The sequence below is a fragment of the Orycteropus afer genome, unplaced genomic scaffold (assembly GCF_000298275.1).
Source record: "Orycteropus afer afer isolate SDZICR_OR568_19922 unplaced genomic scaffold, OryAfe1.0 scaffold00188, whole genome shotgun sequence".
Lineage (NCBI taxonomy): Eukaryota > Metazoa > Chordata > Mammalia > Tubulidentata > Orycteropodidae > Orycteropus > Orycteropus afer.
The window spans coordinates 3,893,012-3,912,314 of record NW_006921775.1 but is presented as its reverse complement, the minus strand read 5'-3'; the positions used below and the strand labels follow the sequence as shown (position 1 = coordinate 3,912,314).

General features: G+C 42.0%; 1 protein-coding gene across 1 annotated transcript in view; it reads right to left on the bottom strand.

The window, feature by feature from the left end:
* The window catches only part of CLSTN2 (calsyntenin 2), a 746,211-nt gene that overhangs the window by 164,224 nt on the left and 562,684 nt on the right, over nt 1-19,303 (bottom strand). The window contains exon 6 of the mRNA XM_042781870.1: nt 15,959-16,144. Within this exon, the coding sequence (XP_042637804.1) occupies nt 15,959-16,144 (186 nt within the window). The remainder of the gene's footprint in view (nt 1-15,958; nt 16,145-19,303) is intronic.

Here is a 19,303-nt window from a genome sequence, read left to right as displayed (position 1 = left end):
TCAGACTAGCAAATCTGGTCCCTTTTTTTTTCATTTTTGACAACTTCCAATTTTCCTAGATTCATACTCCATACATTCCATGTTCCAATTATTAATAGATGTTTACAGTTATTTCTCAATTTGAGTCATGCCAGGTCAGCAAATGGAGGTCCTGAAAGCTTTACTTTATCCGTGTCATTAAAGTTGGTTCTTCTCCAATGAGGCAGCTCTTTTCTAGTCATATTTTGAGTGCCTTCCGACCTAAGGGGCTTGGCTTCTTGCACTGTATCAGACAGTGTTTCCAGGCTATTCATGAAGTTGCCCAGTAATGTATCAGTGTTTCTCTGCTATTCATAAGGTTTCCCTGGCCAATTCTTTGAGAAGTAGAAGGCCTCTTCCTTCTTCCTAGTGTCTCTCAGTCTGTAAGCTGCATTGAAACCTGCTGGCATTTGAAACACCAGTGACACAGCCTCAAGCCTCACAACATCGCACAATCCACCACAGTATGACAAACTGACCGACAAGTTCATCTCACTTTGCTGTTTGAAACCTCTCTGCCCTTCCCTTACCTGATTCCTACCTGGATCCTGCTGCTTTGTTGTCCCTGACATTCCCTCTCTTTCCTGCCTGGTGGGTGGGTCCTGTCTCCCAGTCCTTACCTGGATCCTGTGGCTTTTGTCGTTGCTGGTGTTCCCTAAATCGTAGATAAAGTGGGGCCAAAATGTGGAACAAAACTCAGAATAACAAAACAGAGTCAGGGTTACTGCTTTGATAGAGACTGGCGGAACCCCTGAGAATATGGCTCTTAGTCATCCTTCAAGTCTGGAACCGAATTCACTCCCCTGGTTCAACTTCCAGCCAAATAATAGAAGACCTATAAGGTGAACAATAACCTTAGCACAACCATCCATACAAGATCTGAATGGTAGCATTTGCCAAGGGATAAAGCTCAGAAGGCAAGAAGGGATAGGAACCAGGATGAATGGAAATGGTAAACACAAGGAGGAAGTGGGAAGAGTGCCATTACATTTTGGGGATTGCCATAAATGTCACAAAACAAAATTTATATTAATTGTTGGATGGAAAACCAATTCGCTCTGTAAACTTTCACCCACATCACAATAAAAAGTTAAAATTAAAAAAGAGAAAAAGTTCAACCCAGACAGGTGTCCCTCCAACCTTGAGACAGATCACTGGGTCTAGGGTAAGCACTCATTGGCTTGCTATTCAAGGCTATGTTATGTAAAAAATGTTTCTTTAGAGTTCAGATGCTTACTTAGCACTGTGAGAGGCTCACCCTGGGAGCAGCCTCCAGAACCATAGGGTCTGAAAAGGTGGGACACTCAGGTCTCCCAATTCATACTCATGCTGTAGCCCGTGCTAATCAAAGGGAAGCGTGGGCAGAGGTGACTGTATTATTTGCATGGGTATTTCTTAGAATTTTTGCATGGTACTATGCCTGACATGGGAGCTCTGGTAGCATAGTGGCTAAGACACTTGCCTGCTAACCAAATGGCTGGTGGTTCAAACCCACTAGCCACTCCTTGGAAGGAAGTTTGGGCAATCCTACTTCCGTAGTGATACTGCCTCGGAAACCCAAGGAGGGGTCACTATGAGTCAGGTTTGACTCGACGGCACATAACAACAACAACAACGACAACATGCCTGACATGTATTGTTGTTGTGTTAGGTGTTGTCAAGTTGGTTCCAATTCATAGCAACCCTATTTACAACAGAACAAAACTCTCCTGGTCCTGTGCCATCCTCACAATCGTTGCTACAATTGGGCCTATCACTGCAGCCACTGTGTCAATCCATCTTGTTGAGGGTCCTCACTTTTTTACTGACCCTCCACATTAACAAGGATGACATCCTTCTCCAGAGAGTAGTAACTTCTGACAACGTGACCAAAGTAGATGAGACAAAGTCTGGCTATTCTCACTTCCAAGGAGCATTCTGGCTGCACTTCTTCCAGGACAGATTTGTTCATTCTTCTGTCAATCCATGGTGTTTTCAGTACTCTTCACCAACACCACAATTCAAAAGCATCAACTCTTCTTTGGTCTTCCTTACTCATTGACTAGCTTTCACATGCATATGAGGTGACTGAAAATACCAAGGCTTGGGTCAGGAGCACCTTTGTCTTCAAAGTGACATCTTTGCTTTTCAGCACTTTTAAGAGGTCTTTCGTAACAGATTTGCCCAATGCAATAATATGACATCTGATTTCTTGACTGCTGCTTCCACAGTTGTTGACTGTGGACCCAAGTAAAATGAAATCCCTGACAACTTCATTATTTCTCCATTTATCATGATGTTGCTTATTGGTCCAGTTGTGAGTGTTTATGTTTTCTTTATGGTGAGGTGTAATCCCTACTAAAGTCTGTAGTCTTTGATCTTCATCAGTAAGTGCTTCAAGTCAGCTTCACTTTCAGCAAGCAAGGTTGTGTCCTCTGCATATCACAGGTTGTTAATGAGTCTTCCCTGCAATCCTAATGCCACATTCTTCTTCATATAGTGCAGCTTCTCAGATTATTTGCTCAGCATACAGATTGAATAAGTATAGCAAAAGGGTACAATCCTGACATACCACTTTCCTGATTTTAAACCATACAATATCCCCTTGTTATGTTCAAGTGACAGCCTTTTGGTCGGTATACAGGTTCCTCATAAGCACAATTCAATGTTCTGAAATTCCCATTCTTTGCAATGCCATCTATAATTTGTTATGATCTGTATAGTCAAATGCCTCTGCATAATCAATAAAACACAGGTAAACATCTGTCTGGTATACTTTGCTTTTAGCTAAGGTCTATCTGACATCAGCAATGATATACCTCATTCCATGTTCTCTTCTGAATCCAGGCTGAATTTCTGGAAGTTCCCTGTCAATACACTGTTGCAACCATTTTTTAATTATCTTCCGCAAAATTTTACTTGTGTGTGATATTAATGATATTGTTTGATAATTTCCACACTTTGTTGGATCCTCTTTCTATGGAATAGACACAAATAACAATCTCTTGCAGTCAGTTGGCCAGGTAGCTATCTTCCAGATTTTTTGGTATAAACAAGTAAGTGCTTCCAGCACTGCATCCATTTGTTGAGTCATTTCAATGGGTATTCCATCAATTCTTGTAGCCTTGTTTTTTGCCAATGACTTCTGTATAGCTTGGACTTATTCCTCCAATACCATTTGGTTCTTGATGCTACCTCTTGAAAGAGTTGAACATCGACCAGTTCTTTGTGGCACAGTGAGTCTGTATCTTCTTTCCATCTTCTTTTAATGCTTCCTGCATCACTCAATATTTTCCCTATAGAATATTTCAATACTGCAAATCAAGGTTTGAATTTTTTCTTCAGCTCTTTCAACTTGAGAAATGTTTAACATGTTCTTTCCTTTTGGTTTTCTAACTCTAGGTCTTTGCACATTTCATTATAATACTTTACTTTGTCCTCTCAAGCCAGGCTTTGAAATACGTTTAGCTCTTTTCTTTCATTTACTTTAGCTACTCTACATCCAAGAGCAACTTTCAGAGTCTCTTGTGACATCCATTTTTGTCCTTTTCCCTCTCCTGTCTTGTTAATGACCATTTGCTTTCTTCATATATGATGTTACTGAAGTCACCCCACAACTCACCTGGTCTTTTGGTCATTTGTGTTCCATGCATCAAATCTATTCTTCAGGTGGTTTCTAAATTCAGGATATAATCAAGGTCATATTTCGGCTTTGGTGGACTTGTTTTAATTTTCTTCAGCTTCAATTTGAACTTGCATATGAGCAATTGATGGTCTGTTCCACAGTCAGCTCTGGGCCTTGTTTTGACTGATGATACTGAGCTTTTCCTTTGCCTCTTTCCACAGATGTAGTCGATCTGATTCCTGTGTATTTCATCTGGCGAGGTCCACATGCATAGCCGTTATTTATGTTGTTGAAAAAAGGTATTTGTAATATAAGTCATTAGTCTTACAAAATTCTGTTATGAGATTGCTGGAGAAATTTCTTTCACCAAGGCCATTTTTTTTTTTTTTTTTTGGCAACTGTTGATGCTTCTTTGTTTCCAGCTTTCACATTATAATCACCGGTAATTATCAATGCATCTTGATTGCATGTTTGTTCTATTTCAGACTGCAGATGTTGGTAGAAATCTTCAATTTCTTCACCTTTGGCTTTAGTGATTGGTGCATAAATCTGAATAACAGTCATATTAATCAGTCTTCCTTTTAGGCATATGGATATTATACTATCATTGACAGCACTGTACTTCAGGATAGATCTTGAAACATTCTTTTTGAGGAGAATGTGGTGGCATTCTTCTTAAATTTATCATTCCTGGCAAAGTAGACCATATGATTACCTGATTCAAAATAGCAAATATCAGTCCATTCCAGCTTACTAATGCCTAGGATATCGATTTTTATGCATTCCATTTCATTTTTGACAACTTCCAATTTTCCTAGATTCATACTTCATACATTCCATGTTCTGATTATTAATAGTTCTTGGTGGCTGTGTCTTCTCATTTTGAGTTGTGGCTCATCAGCAAATGAAAGTGCCAAATGCTTTACTCCATCCACATTATTAAGGATGACTCTATTTTGAGGAGGCAGATCTTACCTAGTAGTATTTTGAGTGCCTTCCACCCTGAGGGGTTCATCTTCCGGCACTATATTAGACCATGTTTCACAGCTATTCATAACGTTTTCTAGTAATGTATCAGACTGCATTTCACTGCTATTCCATAAGGTTTTCAGTGGCCAATTTGTTCAAAAGTGGATGACCCATCCTTCCTATTCTGTCTTTGACTGAAACCTGTCCACCACGGGTGACCCTGTTGGGTTTTGAAATACCAGTGGCATAGCCTCCAGTCTCATAGCAACACACAAGCCACTACAGTAAGACAAACTGACAGACTAGTGGTGTGACCTATACTAGACATTCACTATTTAAAATTACCTTCTTCCCTCTCAGTGCCCTCATGAGATGTTTTGAGCCATCTACCCAATGCCAGCTAACCCTGCCCAAGTGACCTCTTGTCCATGTGCATGGACAAAGGCAATTATAAATACAGGTCGTTGTTTGGTATCTATTTTACTTATCTGGTAAACTAATTTATATTTATGTTATAATTACTAACCAAATCTAAAGGGTGCTCTGGTAGCGTAGTGCCTAAGGCACTTGACTGCTAGCCAGAAGGCTGGTGGTTCAAACCCACCAGCCACTCCTCAGAAGGAAGATGGGGCAATCTACTTCCGTAGTGATACTGCCTCGGAAACCCAAGGAGGGGTTGCTATGAGTCGGGTCCGACTTGACAGCACATAACAACAACAACAACAAAGCGTATCACCCTCCACAGATATTTGAATCATAAATAAAACATAAATCTTGCATGTGCTTAGTAGGTAGAGATTTGTGTGTACTGTAGGGATGTGAGATATTCAAGGTTTACAGAGCAAATTTATGTCCCTAACACCCCCTTAATAAGATGACCTGGCAATAGCTTCATTGACCCATAAGTAAGGTTGCATTGGACACAAGGATTTGTCTAGTGTGAAGACAGCCTGGTGATTAGAGCACACAAAGTGTGTTTCAGTTCCTGGAATCTGGCATTGTCAGAGAAATGCAGGCTGAGCAGTCAGGGCTACATACTTCTAGCTCAAGCCAATGAGGCTAATGCAGTCTTGCAGGGTCCAGTACAACAGGTATGGCAGGAGGCTGCCAAGGCCAGCCCTGCCACCATACAGAATGGACAGGCCTCCATACAGTGAAACCAGGAAGGTTTGAAAGGGTTTGTAACTCTACCATTCAAAAGTTCTTCTTTTGGATAAAAATTTTTCTGTAGATTAAGAGCAAAAGTTCATACTGTAATTTATACTTTGCTGTTGTGTGTTGTTGAGTTGGTTTCTGCTATGGTGACCCTGGGTCTCAGTGTAGAACTGCCCCATAGAGTTTTCTAGGCTGTAATCTTTATTGGATCATATTGTCATATTGGATCATATTGTCTTTCTCACAGAGCTGCTGGATGGACTTGAAACATCAACTGTCAACCATTTGATTAGCAGTTGAATGTTTAAATTTTGTGCCACCAAAAAACAAAACAAAAAAATAAATGCACTGCCAATGAGTCAGTTCCAACTCATAGCAACTCCCATCAGGTTTCTGAGGCAGTAAATCTTTACAGAAGTAGGTTGCCCGGCTTTCCTTCTGCATAGTGGCTGGGGGTTTGAACTGCCAACCTTCTGGTTAGCAGGCAAATTCCTTAGGCTTTGTGCCAGATCCTTAATTAATACTTTAGATTAGTGAAAATGTTTATTGTAATTTTACCCCAAACCAGGTTTGGATAGAGGGAGAGGTGTAGAATGTGTACTAGTTTGAAGTGGTGGATGGAAGACATAAACAGAAGATTGCAGAAGCAAAATTGTTTAGATTTTGTCCAAGGCCCTTGTAAGCATTATTCCATATTTATACAACTTTTCTATTCATAGTTATAAAACTTTATTATCATTTTTCCAGTAAAATTTAGTTTATCAATTAAGTAAAGTGGATACCAAACAATGATCTGGGACATAGGACCAGAACAGGAAAGTACTGATGAGAGTTGTGAAGCATGGACAAGAGGTCACATGGTATTGGGTAGATAGATGGCTTGAAGCATCTCATGGGAGAAGTGGGAGGGAGACAGGCAATTATAAATACTAATTTATGGCTTACTATCTGTGCCAGACCCATGTTAAGTATTTCACAAGCTTTTCCTTAGTTACTCTTCTGTGAGGTGAATGTTATTATTTCAGTTTACAGATAAGAAAATGGAAGCTTAGTGAGCCCAAGATCGTAACTATCTAGGGAATAGACCCCATCATAATGATCCAGCTCCAATACTGTATACCCCATGGGGTTGAACCTGGAGAGAGCTCTTGTCATCTTCTCATTAACAAACATTGAAAGTGAGGATCAGACAGGGGAAATGACTTGACCAAGGTCACACAGTACCTGGAGGTTGAATTGGGTCTAGAATCCAGGCATCCCAGTCAAATGTTCTTTTCACCACATATTACAGTGTCCAGCAAGTTAACCAGCTGACCGCCAAGCACAGCCCAGTCTGACAGGACCCCACCTCCTTAAATAAGTGGCTGCTCTTGTATAAAGGCTTGCTGAAGATATCATGATGCCCTGGCAAGCCTACTGAATGCCGACTTCCTGTGTCTTCCATGGTGAGGTACAGCAGCAAGCCTCCTTCTAACTCACAGAAAACATCAAGCTGCATTTAACCAGATGGTGCAGACTTTCATAAATTTAACATGCTGTATTTCATTTCCTGGTATAGTTAAAAACAATTTAGATTTACTTTCTTCTGAAGCTCTCCCTTTTCTCTCGCTAAGGGATCTCATGGGAAGGCAGTGGATAAATAAGACACATCACTTGCAAATAGGGTGCCACATCATCTATACAGCAGGGTGTATTTAAGAGGCTCCTTTGGAATTCTGGGTGAAGGTCCTTAGGGGGGAAGTTACACTGCTGTAGTGCACAGCAGCTGCAGCTTGAGCATTGGGGTGATGGTAATACAGATGAGGTCTGAGGTCTGACTCAAGGTCCCTGAACCCTACCAGGGTGGGGAAACCTCTTTAAACAGCAGGAGAAGCCAGACTGAATGGGGCAGATTTTGGGGTATGAGAGTCCAATGGAGCCTGGGGGTGGGGGCACTACTTGCTCTTCTTAATTTAAGAGCTTTCTCTCTGCTTTGGATGGCTTTGGTGAGGGCAACATATCCTTGACACTTCAAGATGGGCCTTTAGCAGTGGTGATTGACATGGAGCCCTCAGGTGATGCTTCCTGATCATCTACTATGGAACCTCACAAGGGATGGGCTAAATAGGGGGTCTCAGAGAAGAGAAAACATTTTAATGAAGGAATTGAGCTTCATTCTGTATTTTCACAGTGGCAAAATCAACTCCATATTATTCCAATAAATATTTACATAATGTCTACTGAATGCTAGGCACTGTGATGAGAATGCAGAAACAAACCAGACAGAAATGGGCCCCACCTTCAGCGACTCAGGAGAAAATCTTTTACTTACAGTGGGTGGAGCAGTTCAGTGGTAGAGAATCAGGGTAAACCAAGGAAGCAATTATGACAAACACCTTTCTAACCACTAAGACTTAGGGATGTTAGAATATATCCTATTCACATGTTTTCCTGCCCCACTGATATCTGGCTTGACCATGTGACTTGCTCTGACCAATGAAATGTGAGTGGAGGTGACACTTGTCACATCAAGGCAGATGATTTAAGAGCCAGTGTATGGATTCATCATGTGTCTTTTCCATCTACTATGAAACAAAAAATGTTCTAGACAGAGGCTACATTATTAGCCTGGACACTGGTGGGAAGGAAACATGGAGCACAGCCACACCCAATCCAAGAAAGACAAGTGGTATGAATTATAAATAAACCTGTGTTATGTTAAGCCAATGAGATCTGGGGGTCATTTGTTACTGCAGCACAACCTACTGTATGCTGCCTGATAATCCACATAAGTGATTGATATTGACAGTTATAATTTCTACTTCCCCATTTGCATACCTTCAGTATGTATAAGAAGGAATTTATGAAGTCCTAGCAAGAAAGTTTCTACCCAAAGCCTTGAAATCAGAAACTATGATCTTTAGGTGAAGCAAGCTGGGCTTTAGATGAGGGCTATCAATCAGGCTCCTGGGTCAGGGTCATGGGCATGTAGCTGCTGATCAACCTGGATAAGACCACTTTAGGCAAAACCTTCTTCCCAACATAGCCAGGTATATGATATGGCTGCTGCTTAAATGCCCTTGAAGAAATAAGCATATTCAGAGAAGAACCCACTGTTCACTGTTACCATCCATGACTCAGTGTGTATGTAGCCCTTTGCTGATATATGACTGATAGCTTAATCTGATTGCCAGTGGTATTCAAGTACTTTCCTTAAACTCAGAGGCCTACTTCATTTCTCTGAGAAAGGTGCACTGGCTATGACTAGTAGGGGAATGATACTGGCACCTCTGGATGTTCTAACTCTTTAGAGGTGTCTTGGAAAAATTGACAATGGTTTTCTGTAGTTGGGCTATTTTAAGGCTACGATAACTTCTGACAGTGATTCCCAATGAGAATAAGTTCTGTTAAATTGAAAGGCACAGCAGAAAAAAACATGGACAGATCCTAAAAAAAAAAAAAAAAATGGTACTGTAACTTTTTAAACATGTCTTTCTTCCCCAGGAAATTGAATTGTTAAGTGGTGCGGTACAGTGAATTACTTAATATGGCCCTTATAGTCATAGTCTTTAAATACTTGTTTGAATAAAACAAGGGAATACTGCATGGTTTAAAATAAAGAAAGGTGTGCACCTTTCACCATACTTATTTAATATGTATGCTGAGCAAATAATCTGAGAAGTTGGACTATATAAAGAAGAATGTGGCAATGGGATTGAAGGAAGACTCATTAACAATCTGTGATATGCAGAGGACACAACCTTGCTTGCTGAAATTTAAGCTGACTTGAAGCATTTACTGATGAAGATTAAAGACTACAGCCTTCAGTATGGATTGCACTTCACCATAAAGAAAACAAAAATCCTCACAACTGGACCAATAAGGAACATCACAATAAATGGAGAAAAGATTGAAGTTGTCAGGGATTTCATTTTATTTGGACCCACAATCAACATCCATGGAAGCAGCAGTCAAGAAAGCAAGCATTGTATTGCACTGGGCAAATCTGCTGCAAAAGGCCTTTTAAAAGTATTAAAGAGCAAAGATGTCACTTTGAAGACTAAAGTGCTCCTGACACAAGCCATGGTATTTTCAATCACCTCATATGTGTGTGAAAGCTAGACAATGAGTAAGGAAGACCAAAGAAAAGCTGATGCCTTTGAATTGTGGTGTTGGTGAAGAATATTGAAAATACTGCCAGAAGAATGAACAAATCTGTACTGGAAGAGGTACAAGTGGAATGCTCCTTGGAAGTGAGAATTGGCAGACTTCATCTCAAATACTTTGGTCATGTTCTTAGAAGGGACTAGTCCCTGCAGAAGGATACAGGCTTGGTAAATTTGTGTCAGTGAGAAAGGAAAAGATCCTCAACAAGATGGATTATCACAAGAGATGAATGATGGACTCATAGTAAAGACTGTGAGGATGACACAGGACCAGGCAGTGTTTTGTTTTGTTGTACACAGGGTCACTGTGAGTCTGAGCTGACTCAATGGCACCTAACAATAACAACAACAGCTATGGTCTTTGTGGCTCCCAAAAGGTGACTCAGTGGGACTGTGCAAATGTGAGGAGCTTGTGGCCCATCAAGGGAATTGGATATCTTGCCAGTAATATAATTAAGATACACAGCACCCTTGTGTGTGTGGGACCATGCAAATAAGATGCATGGAACTCTAACATGGGGATTGGTCAGTTTTGCCATCTTGCTAGGCTTAAATGAGCCATCCCAGGGGCAGAAATGGGTATTTCACTACCATCAAGAAAGAAGAGCCAGAAGTAGAGTGCATCCTTTGGACCTAACAACCTTGCACTGAACTTCCTAAACCCAGGGTATAAAGAGAATTAACACTGCTGAGATGACAAGAGATGACGAGAAGCAGCAGCAGAGAAATGGTGGCAGTAGATCCCTGCAGCAGATCCTAGCAGCAGAGATCAGCACAAGACAAAGTGGTGGCCTTTCCAGCCTACAGAGTGAAAAAGTTGAGTGCCTTCAGGCAGAAACCTTGCTGGAAGCGTGGGGTGCCTCTCTGGGCACCTATTTGCAGAGCTAAAAGAGCTTTTTGCTTAAGCAGAGCAGAAGCCAAGGGGCCATAGGGCTGAGAGGCCAAGGCCAGAGAGAAGCATGCCTGTGGCACAGTAGAGAAGAAGCTGTCCTGATCAATGAACTGTGTCCTGATTTGCTTCTGATCCTAACTTGTAAGCTGCTATTTCCCTAATAAACTCAATCATGATTATTGTCTTTGAGTTCTGTGTAGTCAATGCAATGAATTATCAAACTCAGTAGAAAAGTAGAGAGTGCTCTTGGGAGGGAGGGTTGGTGTTTGAATTGGTAGAAAGGTTGTAGGACAGCAGCATGTCTGACCTTCACCTCATGGGAATCAGCCTTGGGCTGTTGATGCTGATGGTAATTCTCTTTCCCCTTTGTGAAGTTAGAGGAGGTCAGACGATGCTCCCTCCATGCTCTTTTTGTAAGTCGTCTTTTTAACTTTTATATAACCTCATGAGTTAGCATAGCACACACAAGTATTTGTTGGATTAATAAATGCATGAATGAATGGATGGATAGGTAAATACATAAATGAATGTGTGAATGTGTCTGAATCACCTGCCTGAATCCTTTATGCAGAACCTCCTGGGCTCACTACTGTATAAGCCCTAAGAACAATTTAATATCTGGTGATCAATTCAATTACTTCATTCTAGTGGCAGGCTCTTGCTCTGTGGCCTTTCCTTCAACAGATCTTGTCCCTGGAGATCTTGACTTCACATACGAAATAGCTGACCTAGGCGTCACATGCAGGAGGTGCTGTCCAGCTCCCAGGAACTCTGCTGATCCCTAGAGGAACAGCCCCTGGCTTCTGTACTATAAAGGGTATGTGTATCACGAACTACTTTTCTACTTACTCTAATATATAGTGACATAGGGTCATTGAAGCTGGCCTTTCCTTGGGCTATTGCTAATGTCAAATTTAATTTGGCCAAGAGGTCTCACTGAGGGCCTTGTGAATTTCATACTCTTGGCAGTTTCTGTGAAACTTTACTGCTGGAAAGCCCAGGTTTCTGGTTCTGAGATGGTGGAGCTCTTCATTCAACTTTCTGAATTCATAGGAAGTGAAGAGTAATTGGGCCAACTTCCCTAAGAAGCTTGGCTTTGTGTGCAGCAAAGGCAGTGGGAGTCCTTCTTACCAATGTCTGGTCCCACAAGCTGAAGGGTACACTTGGGGCCCCTACCTCCTTTGTTTCAAGGTGAATGAAAGTATCTCAGTGTGTAAATCTCAGGAATGAGATTTCTATGCCTGACGTCTGAGGCTTCACCAGGCCCAAAGAGGCTTTCATCAGGTGCTTCTGCATCCACTTAGGTCCTTCCTGACAGGAGGCTCTATGCCAGCTATTGTTCTACTTCCCCTTAAAAAGGATTCAATCACTGCTTCTAATAGAGTCTACACTGCAGGAATAGGAAGCAGGAAGGCAATAAAGAAACATCAACAATCACTCTTTACGGAGACACCCATGCCTAGGTCACTGCATAACTATAACATCACAGAAGAAAACTCCAGAACTCAAAAACACCAAGGAATCACTCTCTGATGTATATCAGGGGGCAGAGAATGCTGATTGAAGAAAAGGTTTTGGGAAGGTGAAGAGGTAGAGAGCATTCTAGGAAAAGGAAAACATGAGCAAAAGCTCAGGAGTGAGAATGCACCAGGCATGAGGCCCGTAGGGAGATACCTTGACCAAGAGTCATCAGAATTTCAGGAAGAAATGGGATATAAGGAAGAATCAGCTGCCTAGAGGCAGAGATCCATGAGAGTACTGAGACTCGGGATAGAGTTTGGCACACTAACCTGGGTGTTTGGCAGGTAACTCTCTTCATAATCCCTTACAGTGCTCTTGCTCCTGAATTCCTAATCTTAGTTGGTGGAACCCAGATCTAGTTAGATGCTTATGCTAGAGTCTTCTTGTTATTAGCTGTCATCATGTCGGTCCCCAACTCATTGTGACCTTGGGTACTGTGATGGTTATGTTTGTATGTCAACTTGGCTAGGCCTGGTTGAGTGGCTGGGCAGCTGGTGGTAGTTGTTCCCCATGATGAGACTGGTAATCAACTCCATGGTGGAATCTACTATGAGCAGCTGAGTAGCTGCCTTTGGGTATATGGTATGCTTCTTGTACATAAGGAGAAGCTTTGAGAATGGCCTCTAGCCTTTGGCACACTTGGACCCTGCATGTAGCCCTGTCATTGCTCAGCAGCCTGCTATGCTCTGCCGACCTTGGGACTTACAGTAGACTTAAGTTAATGGCCTGCCATGTGGATTGATAATATTGGGACTGTGCCTTTTTTACTTGTCAACCTTGGGGCTTCTCAGCCTCAGCAGCCAACAGCTGTCTGAATGAAGAAATGCCTCTAGCTCCAGTGGGCCGGGAGCAGGAGGCAGAGTTGGACCCCAAGGTTGAGGGGCTTTCACCCAGCCCCTAGAGCCTGGTACTTTGAACTTGGACTTAAAGCATTCAAATTGTAAGAATAAACTCCTGTTTGTTAAGGCCATCCCAATTGTGGTATAGTCTTGTCAGAGCAGCACCAGGTAACCAGAACAGGTACAATAGAACAAAATGCCATCCAGTCCTGAACCATGCCCATGATTGGTTGCAGATAGCACCACTGTGATCACTGGCTGATTTTTGGAAGCAGATCACCAGACCTTACTTTACTAACCCATCTTAGTCCAGAAACTCTACTGAAACCTGTTCAGCATCATAGCAACACACAAGCCTCCAGTGACAGACGGGTAGGCTTCCAATGCACATGAGGTGTATCAGCTAGGAATTAAACCCATGCCTCCCACAAAAAAGGTGGAAATTCTACTACTAAACCACCACTGCATCAGTGTTTTAAGATTCTTTATTTCTCCTTCCTAGTAGCTAATCAATCATTGAATCTTGCTGATTTTGCCTCCTAAATCTAAAATTCATCCCCACTCCATTGCCCTGGTTCAGCACTCATTATCTCTCGCCCAGACTTCAGCAATAATACCCTAATTGGTCTCTCTGTTTCCATCCAAAGTCAATAAAGATTTGTAGAATGAAAAGTGAATGAATGCTGAGGCTTAAGGTGGTATGATGCTGCCCTAGGTGGGAAGCCCAACAAACAACTTTTCTACCATCCACTGGAAACACACAGAAGCTTGTCTCTAGGGCCACATATGCCCCACAGGAGGGATTACACCTCAGACCCTGTTTGGGAAACATCCAGCCTGCTTCTCACTTGGAATTTGGAGAGAACCTGGGACTCCTACGAGTCACCCCACGAGGAAACAGATCTGAGCACAGATCCATGACTGGGTCTCACTCATTTACTTCAGCCCTTTTATCTGAACTCTCCATCAGTGGAATTCCAGAATCGGGCTGCTAACATGGCAGGAGGAGCAGCCCTGCCTGTCAGGGTGGCAGCACTACTGTGAAGTCCGCTAGAGAGAAGCGCAGACATCTCTCATTCAAAGGTTGCTCCTCTCATCAGATAAGGTCACATCTTGGGGGAAACAGCTTTCCTGACTGAATTAACCTGTCTCCATGCACGGTGAGGCTGGCAACCAGATGGAAAGGGCTGTTAACAGCACCAGATGCAGCTTTGCTCTAAAGTTTCTTTCTTCAGAAAATCCTTCTCACACTCCATATCTCCTTGTCTCTCCCCTGCAACATTTAAAAACAAATCACAAGTGCCTGCCCTTGGGCCCTTCTGATCTTTAACAAGCTGATTCCATCATCTCTTCTAACCCGGAGGAATTTAGGAAATGACTGTAACCTATGGTGGCAGGGGGTTGAGTTGACTTATAATTCAGGTATGTGGGGAATTAAATGGGATATTCATTCAGAGTAAGATGCCTTCGATGCCTTCTTCAAACACAAAGTGAAGGAGAGCACTGGAGGCAGGTTTTTTTCTATATTGTGGGACCCTTATATCCATTTTTGCAGGAGCTGTTTGGAATTTTGAAGCCATGGCATTTTCTTCAATCCACTACATCATTCTGAAGGGGTTTGTATTTCCACAGGCCCTCTCTCACAGCCTGGTATTTAGGGGGACAGGTTGGCATAAACTCAGAGTTTATTTCACAGTCAGTTATAGAATTTCTCTTGGTTCTTTGGGCAAGATTTTTGTGGATGACAGTGTGTGTGTAAAGCAATGTTGTAGGAGAAAACTGACTAAAAGATAGTAGTACAGGGGCCTTCCAGAAAGGTGTGGATAGCAGGCTACACTGTGCAACTAACAGCCTTCCTTTTAGGGAGATACTCTTACCCCAAAATACAGGCCCAAATGTAAAAGCTCTTTCCTAGGCTTCCCATAGCATGGAGAGTCTAATAGGAGTTCTTGAATATTCTTGGAAAAAACAAAAAAGGAATGAAATATACTTGAAGGTGGGGATAAAGGAGACCCATCAACACATCAGTAACCTGGTTTATCCAGGACATGGGACAGTTCTCATTTTATTGTGCCTCCTCTCATTCCACAGCTCACTTGGGAGATTAACATTCTGGTTCCAATGGCCTGGCCCACTTTTGCAGATACTGAGCTAAAGAGCTCTAAGGCTACCTTCACATTATGACTGTCACCTACTTTCTATGTGACCTTAAACAAGTCATTTCCTGTCTCTAAGATCAGATGAATAGCACTTATCTTCCAGGGAAGATGAGAGAACTAAATAAAATAATGCATGCAGAAAGTATGGCAGAATATACATAATAGGTGCTCAATAAAGCTGTTTCTTCCATGCCCACCTTCATTATCACTCCCCATCTTTTGGGTCCTAGCTTCTGACTTGCCTCCTTTATTGTGGCACCATCTCACAGTCCAATGACAGGAAGTTCCCTCTCTCTTACACAAGTGGATACTCTTTAATTTATTCCACATATATTCCCATCCCAACTTCTTCTCAGTTCTGGGTAGCCAGGGCCAGCTTCACAGGCATTTGACTTGTGCATCTGCACAGGCTTTGTGTTTAGCTGTAGGCCCCCACTTGGTTTAACACTTTGCTTTTGCCATCCTGAAATTCTTAATTTTTGAACAAGATGTCTTTCACTTCCATTTTGTACTTGGTCCCACAAATTATGTAGTTGGTCCTATGGACAGGAGACCAAATATCCCCAAGTGTCCAACATCATCCCTTATATTTTATTTGTGCATATCTTTTATAAGCAGTTAATTAAAAGAAAAAAACACAACAAGGAAAAACCTACCACATAATTTCTGAAGGGATTTCTCAGAGTAGGTCTCCCGGTCACAGCCCTTCCCAATGTAATTGGTCTGAAGCTCTGTGGTGATCTGGATGGAGGACACGGGTCCATCGCATGTCTCCAGGTGGATGCTGGGAAACAAGGGCAGACTTCCTGAACCAGGCTGGTATTCAATCCTTTTGGTCCAATCTGAATAAATAAGGAAAAGAATTTTAAAGCATCAAACATGTGACACTAAAATTAAGAGAAACAAAAGAAAAAGTAGATAAATTGGACTAATAAAAATAGGTTAATAGAAAATTTGAACTAATAAATAGATAAAATTTTAAAATTAAAAACCTTTATGCATTAAATGACTTTGTCAACAAAATGAATAGAAAACCTATAGAATAGGAAAAATATTTGGAAATAATGTATTTTATAAGGGTTAATACCTAGCATATATAAAGAATTCCTAACAACTAAACAAAAAAGACAAACAATCCAGTGAAAAAAAAATGGTCAAATGACTTGAAAGATGTTTCTCCTAAGAAGTTATACAAATGGCTAATAAGCACATGGCAAAATGCTCAGTGTCATTAGTTACCAAGGAAATGAAAAATTAAAACCACACTGAAGTGCTACTTTACTCCCAGTAGTGCTGCTATGATCTTAGAAGCTATGCCATGGGTATTTCAAATACCAGCAGGGTCACCCATGGTGGATAAATTTCAGCAGAGCTTCCAGACTCAGGCTAGGAAGAAAAGCTTAGAGATATACTTCTGAAAATTAGCCAATGTGAAAAAGCTTTTGTGCCACAACAGAATATTTTCTAATACAGTACTGGAAGATGAGCCTTTCAGGTTGGAAGTTACTCAAAATACAACTTGAGAAGAGCTGCCTTCTCAAGGTACAGGTAGTTGTAATGAGGTAGATGAAGCAAAGCCTCTGAGACCTTCTTTTGCTGAGGTGGCATGACTCAAAGTGACAAATAGCAACAGACACAATAGCCATAACAATGGACTCAGACATACCAACGGTCATGAAGATGACTCAGGACAGGAAATAGATCTTTCTTTCTTTCCTTTTTGTGTGTCACTAATGAAATGTTGAGTGTTGTGCCTCTAACTCCATTTCCCCCGTAAGCCTTGTGATTTTTATTGCAAGCTTTTGCCTAGTACAGTGATTTTCAGGAAAGCAAATCTTATCAAAAGCAAAAACAAAAACAAAAAGCAGAGTAGTTCAAGGATTAATAAGGTCACCAGGTGAGATGTAAGGATTCTTCCTCAAATATTTAGGACTGTGACTCCTTAAGTAGAGATGATGATCCTTTCACTGCTTTTTAGCAGAAAATGAATTTGGAGACAATAAATCATTGGAGAGGAACAAAATCACAATCAAAATGAACTGTATAAGAACAGAACCATCAACAAAAATAAACACTAAGAGTGAGTGTACACATAAATTGACTGATACAGTAATAGCAGCAATTGAAAATCAGAACCAATTCAAGGCAACACTCATGGAGACTAACATGCTGCATCTTATTGATGACAGTGAGAATCCTGTGCTCTATGCAGACAATTGCCTGAGAAGAGCTGTGTCACATCCCTAAGTCAGGCTTAAGGGTAGAAGACTGAATGTGTATCTGCAGTGCAGTGCAGTGCATTACTTAACATGGCTCTTCATGGTCTTTGTTACTCCCACCAGATGATTGGGGGTAGCGTCTTGCCTAAGGCACTTGACTTCTAACCAGAAGGCTGGCGGTTCAAACCCACCAGCCACTTCTCAGAAGGAAGGTTGGGCAATCTACTTCTGTAGTGATACTGCCTCGGAAACCCAAGGAGGGGTCATTGTAAGTCGGGTCCGACTCGATGGCATATAACAACAACAACATGCAAATGGGAGCTGCTTTTGGCCCACCAAGGGGATTGGATAGCTTGTTCACAATGTAAATAAGATAGATGGCACCCCTGTGGGAACCAAGGAAGTAAGGTATATGGAATCCTAAGATGGGGATTAATCAGTTTTGCCATCCTACTAGGCTTAAAATGAGCCATCCTAGAGGCAGGATAGGTAGTGGTCATTACCATCAAGAAAGAAAAGGCAGGAGTGAAGCACATACTTGGACCCAAGATCTCTGTGCAGGACATCCTTGACCCAGGAGACAGAGAGAGAAACCTGTAACACTTTGCTGAGATGGCAAGAAGCAGTGACAGAGAAATGGCAGCAACAGAACCAACAGAATGAAGAGACCAGCATGAAACATAGCAGTGGGTTTCCCAGCCCACAGAAGGAGAAAGCTGAGTGCCTTTGGGCAGGAGGTTTGCTGGAAGAGTAGGGTGCCTCTCTGGGCACCTACCAGCAGAATTGTTGTTATTTGCCGTCGAGTCAGCCCCGACTCATAGCGACCCCTCCTTGGGTTTCCGAGGCAGTATCACTACGGAAGTAGGATTGCCCAGCAGAATTAAGAGAGCTTAATAACACTGGCCTGAGGAGGGCAGAGGCTGAGGCCAGAGCAAAGCATGTCTGTGGCCCAGCTGAGAAGTTGTCCTGACTGAAGAACTATATCCTGAGTTGTTTCTGATCTTGAATTATAACCTATTACTTCCCTAGTTAGCCCTATAATCACGAGTATTGCCTGTGAGTTCTGTGTGGCCACTGCAATGAATTACTGAACCCAGCAGAGAAGAGAGTGCTGTGGGAGGGGCAGTTGGTGTCAGAATTGGCAAAAGGCTTAGAGGATTGTGGTTGCCTGATCTCTGTCTCATAGCAACCAGCCTTAGGCTGTTGATGTTCATCTTGATTCTCTCCCCTCCTTGTGAAGGCAGAGGAGGTCAGACATCACTGACACAGCATTTTTGTGTGATTACGGGTCCTATTACTTTATGAATCCAAAATCTTTGTCCCACAGAACATTGCTAGAAGGTTGCCTTTTGCTAGAGTAAAAATGAAAATCTATGGAATTGCCTTCACTCACCCATGAAAAATCCAGAAATCTGCATGTGTGGGTCAGTCTGCAGACACAAAGGGATCCTCACAAGCTCTGAGTGGGCCACTGGCCATTGGCATGGCCAATACTAGTTGTTCAGTAAAGAATTGGCCTTGTCCATAGAGAAAGTCTAGCCTTTGCCCTTGGGTTCTGGGAGGTATCTCAAGGTCCTTGGAATGCCATACAAGATAGGAATGTCTGTTTACCTGGGGTCACAAGGGATAGTTTAATAATGTGATTTAGGGTGGAAGCTGGTCACACGTGTACAATCTTAGGGTGAGGACTGGCCATGCCAGAAAGACCAACAATGTCACTTGAGGTGGGGGCTTTGGGTTACACAGTATCAGCTGAACTGAAGGCTGAGGTCAACTATATGG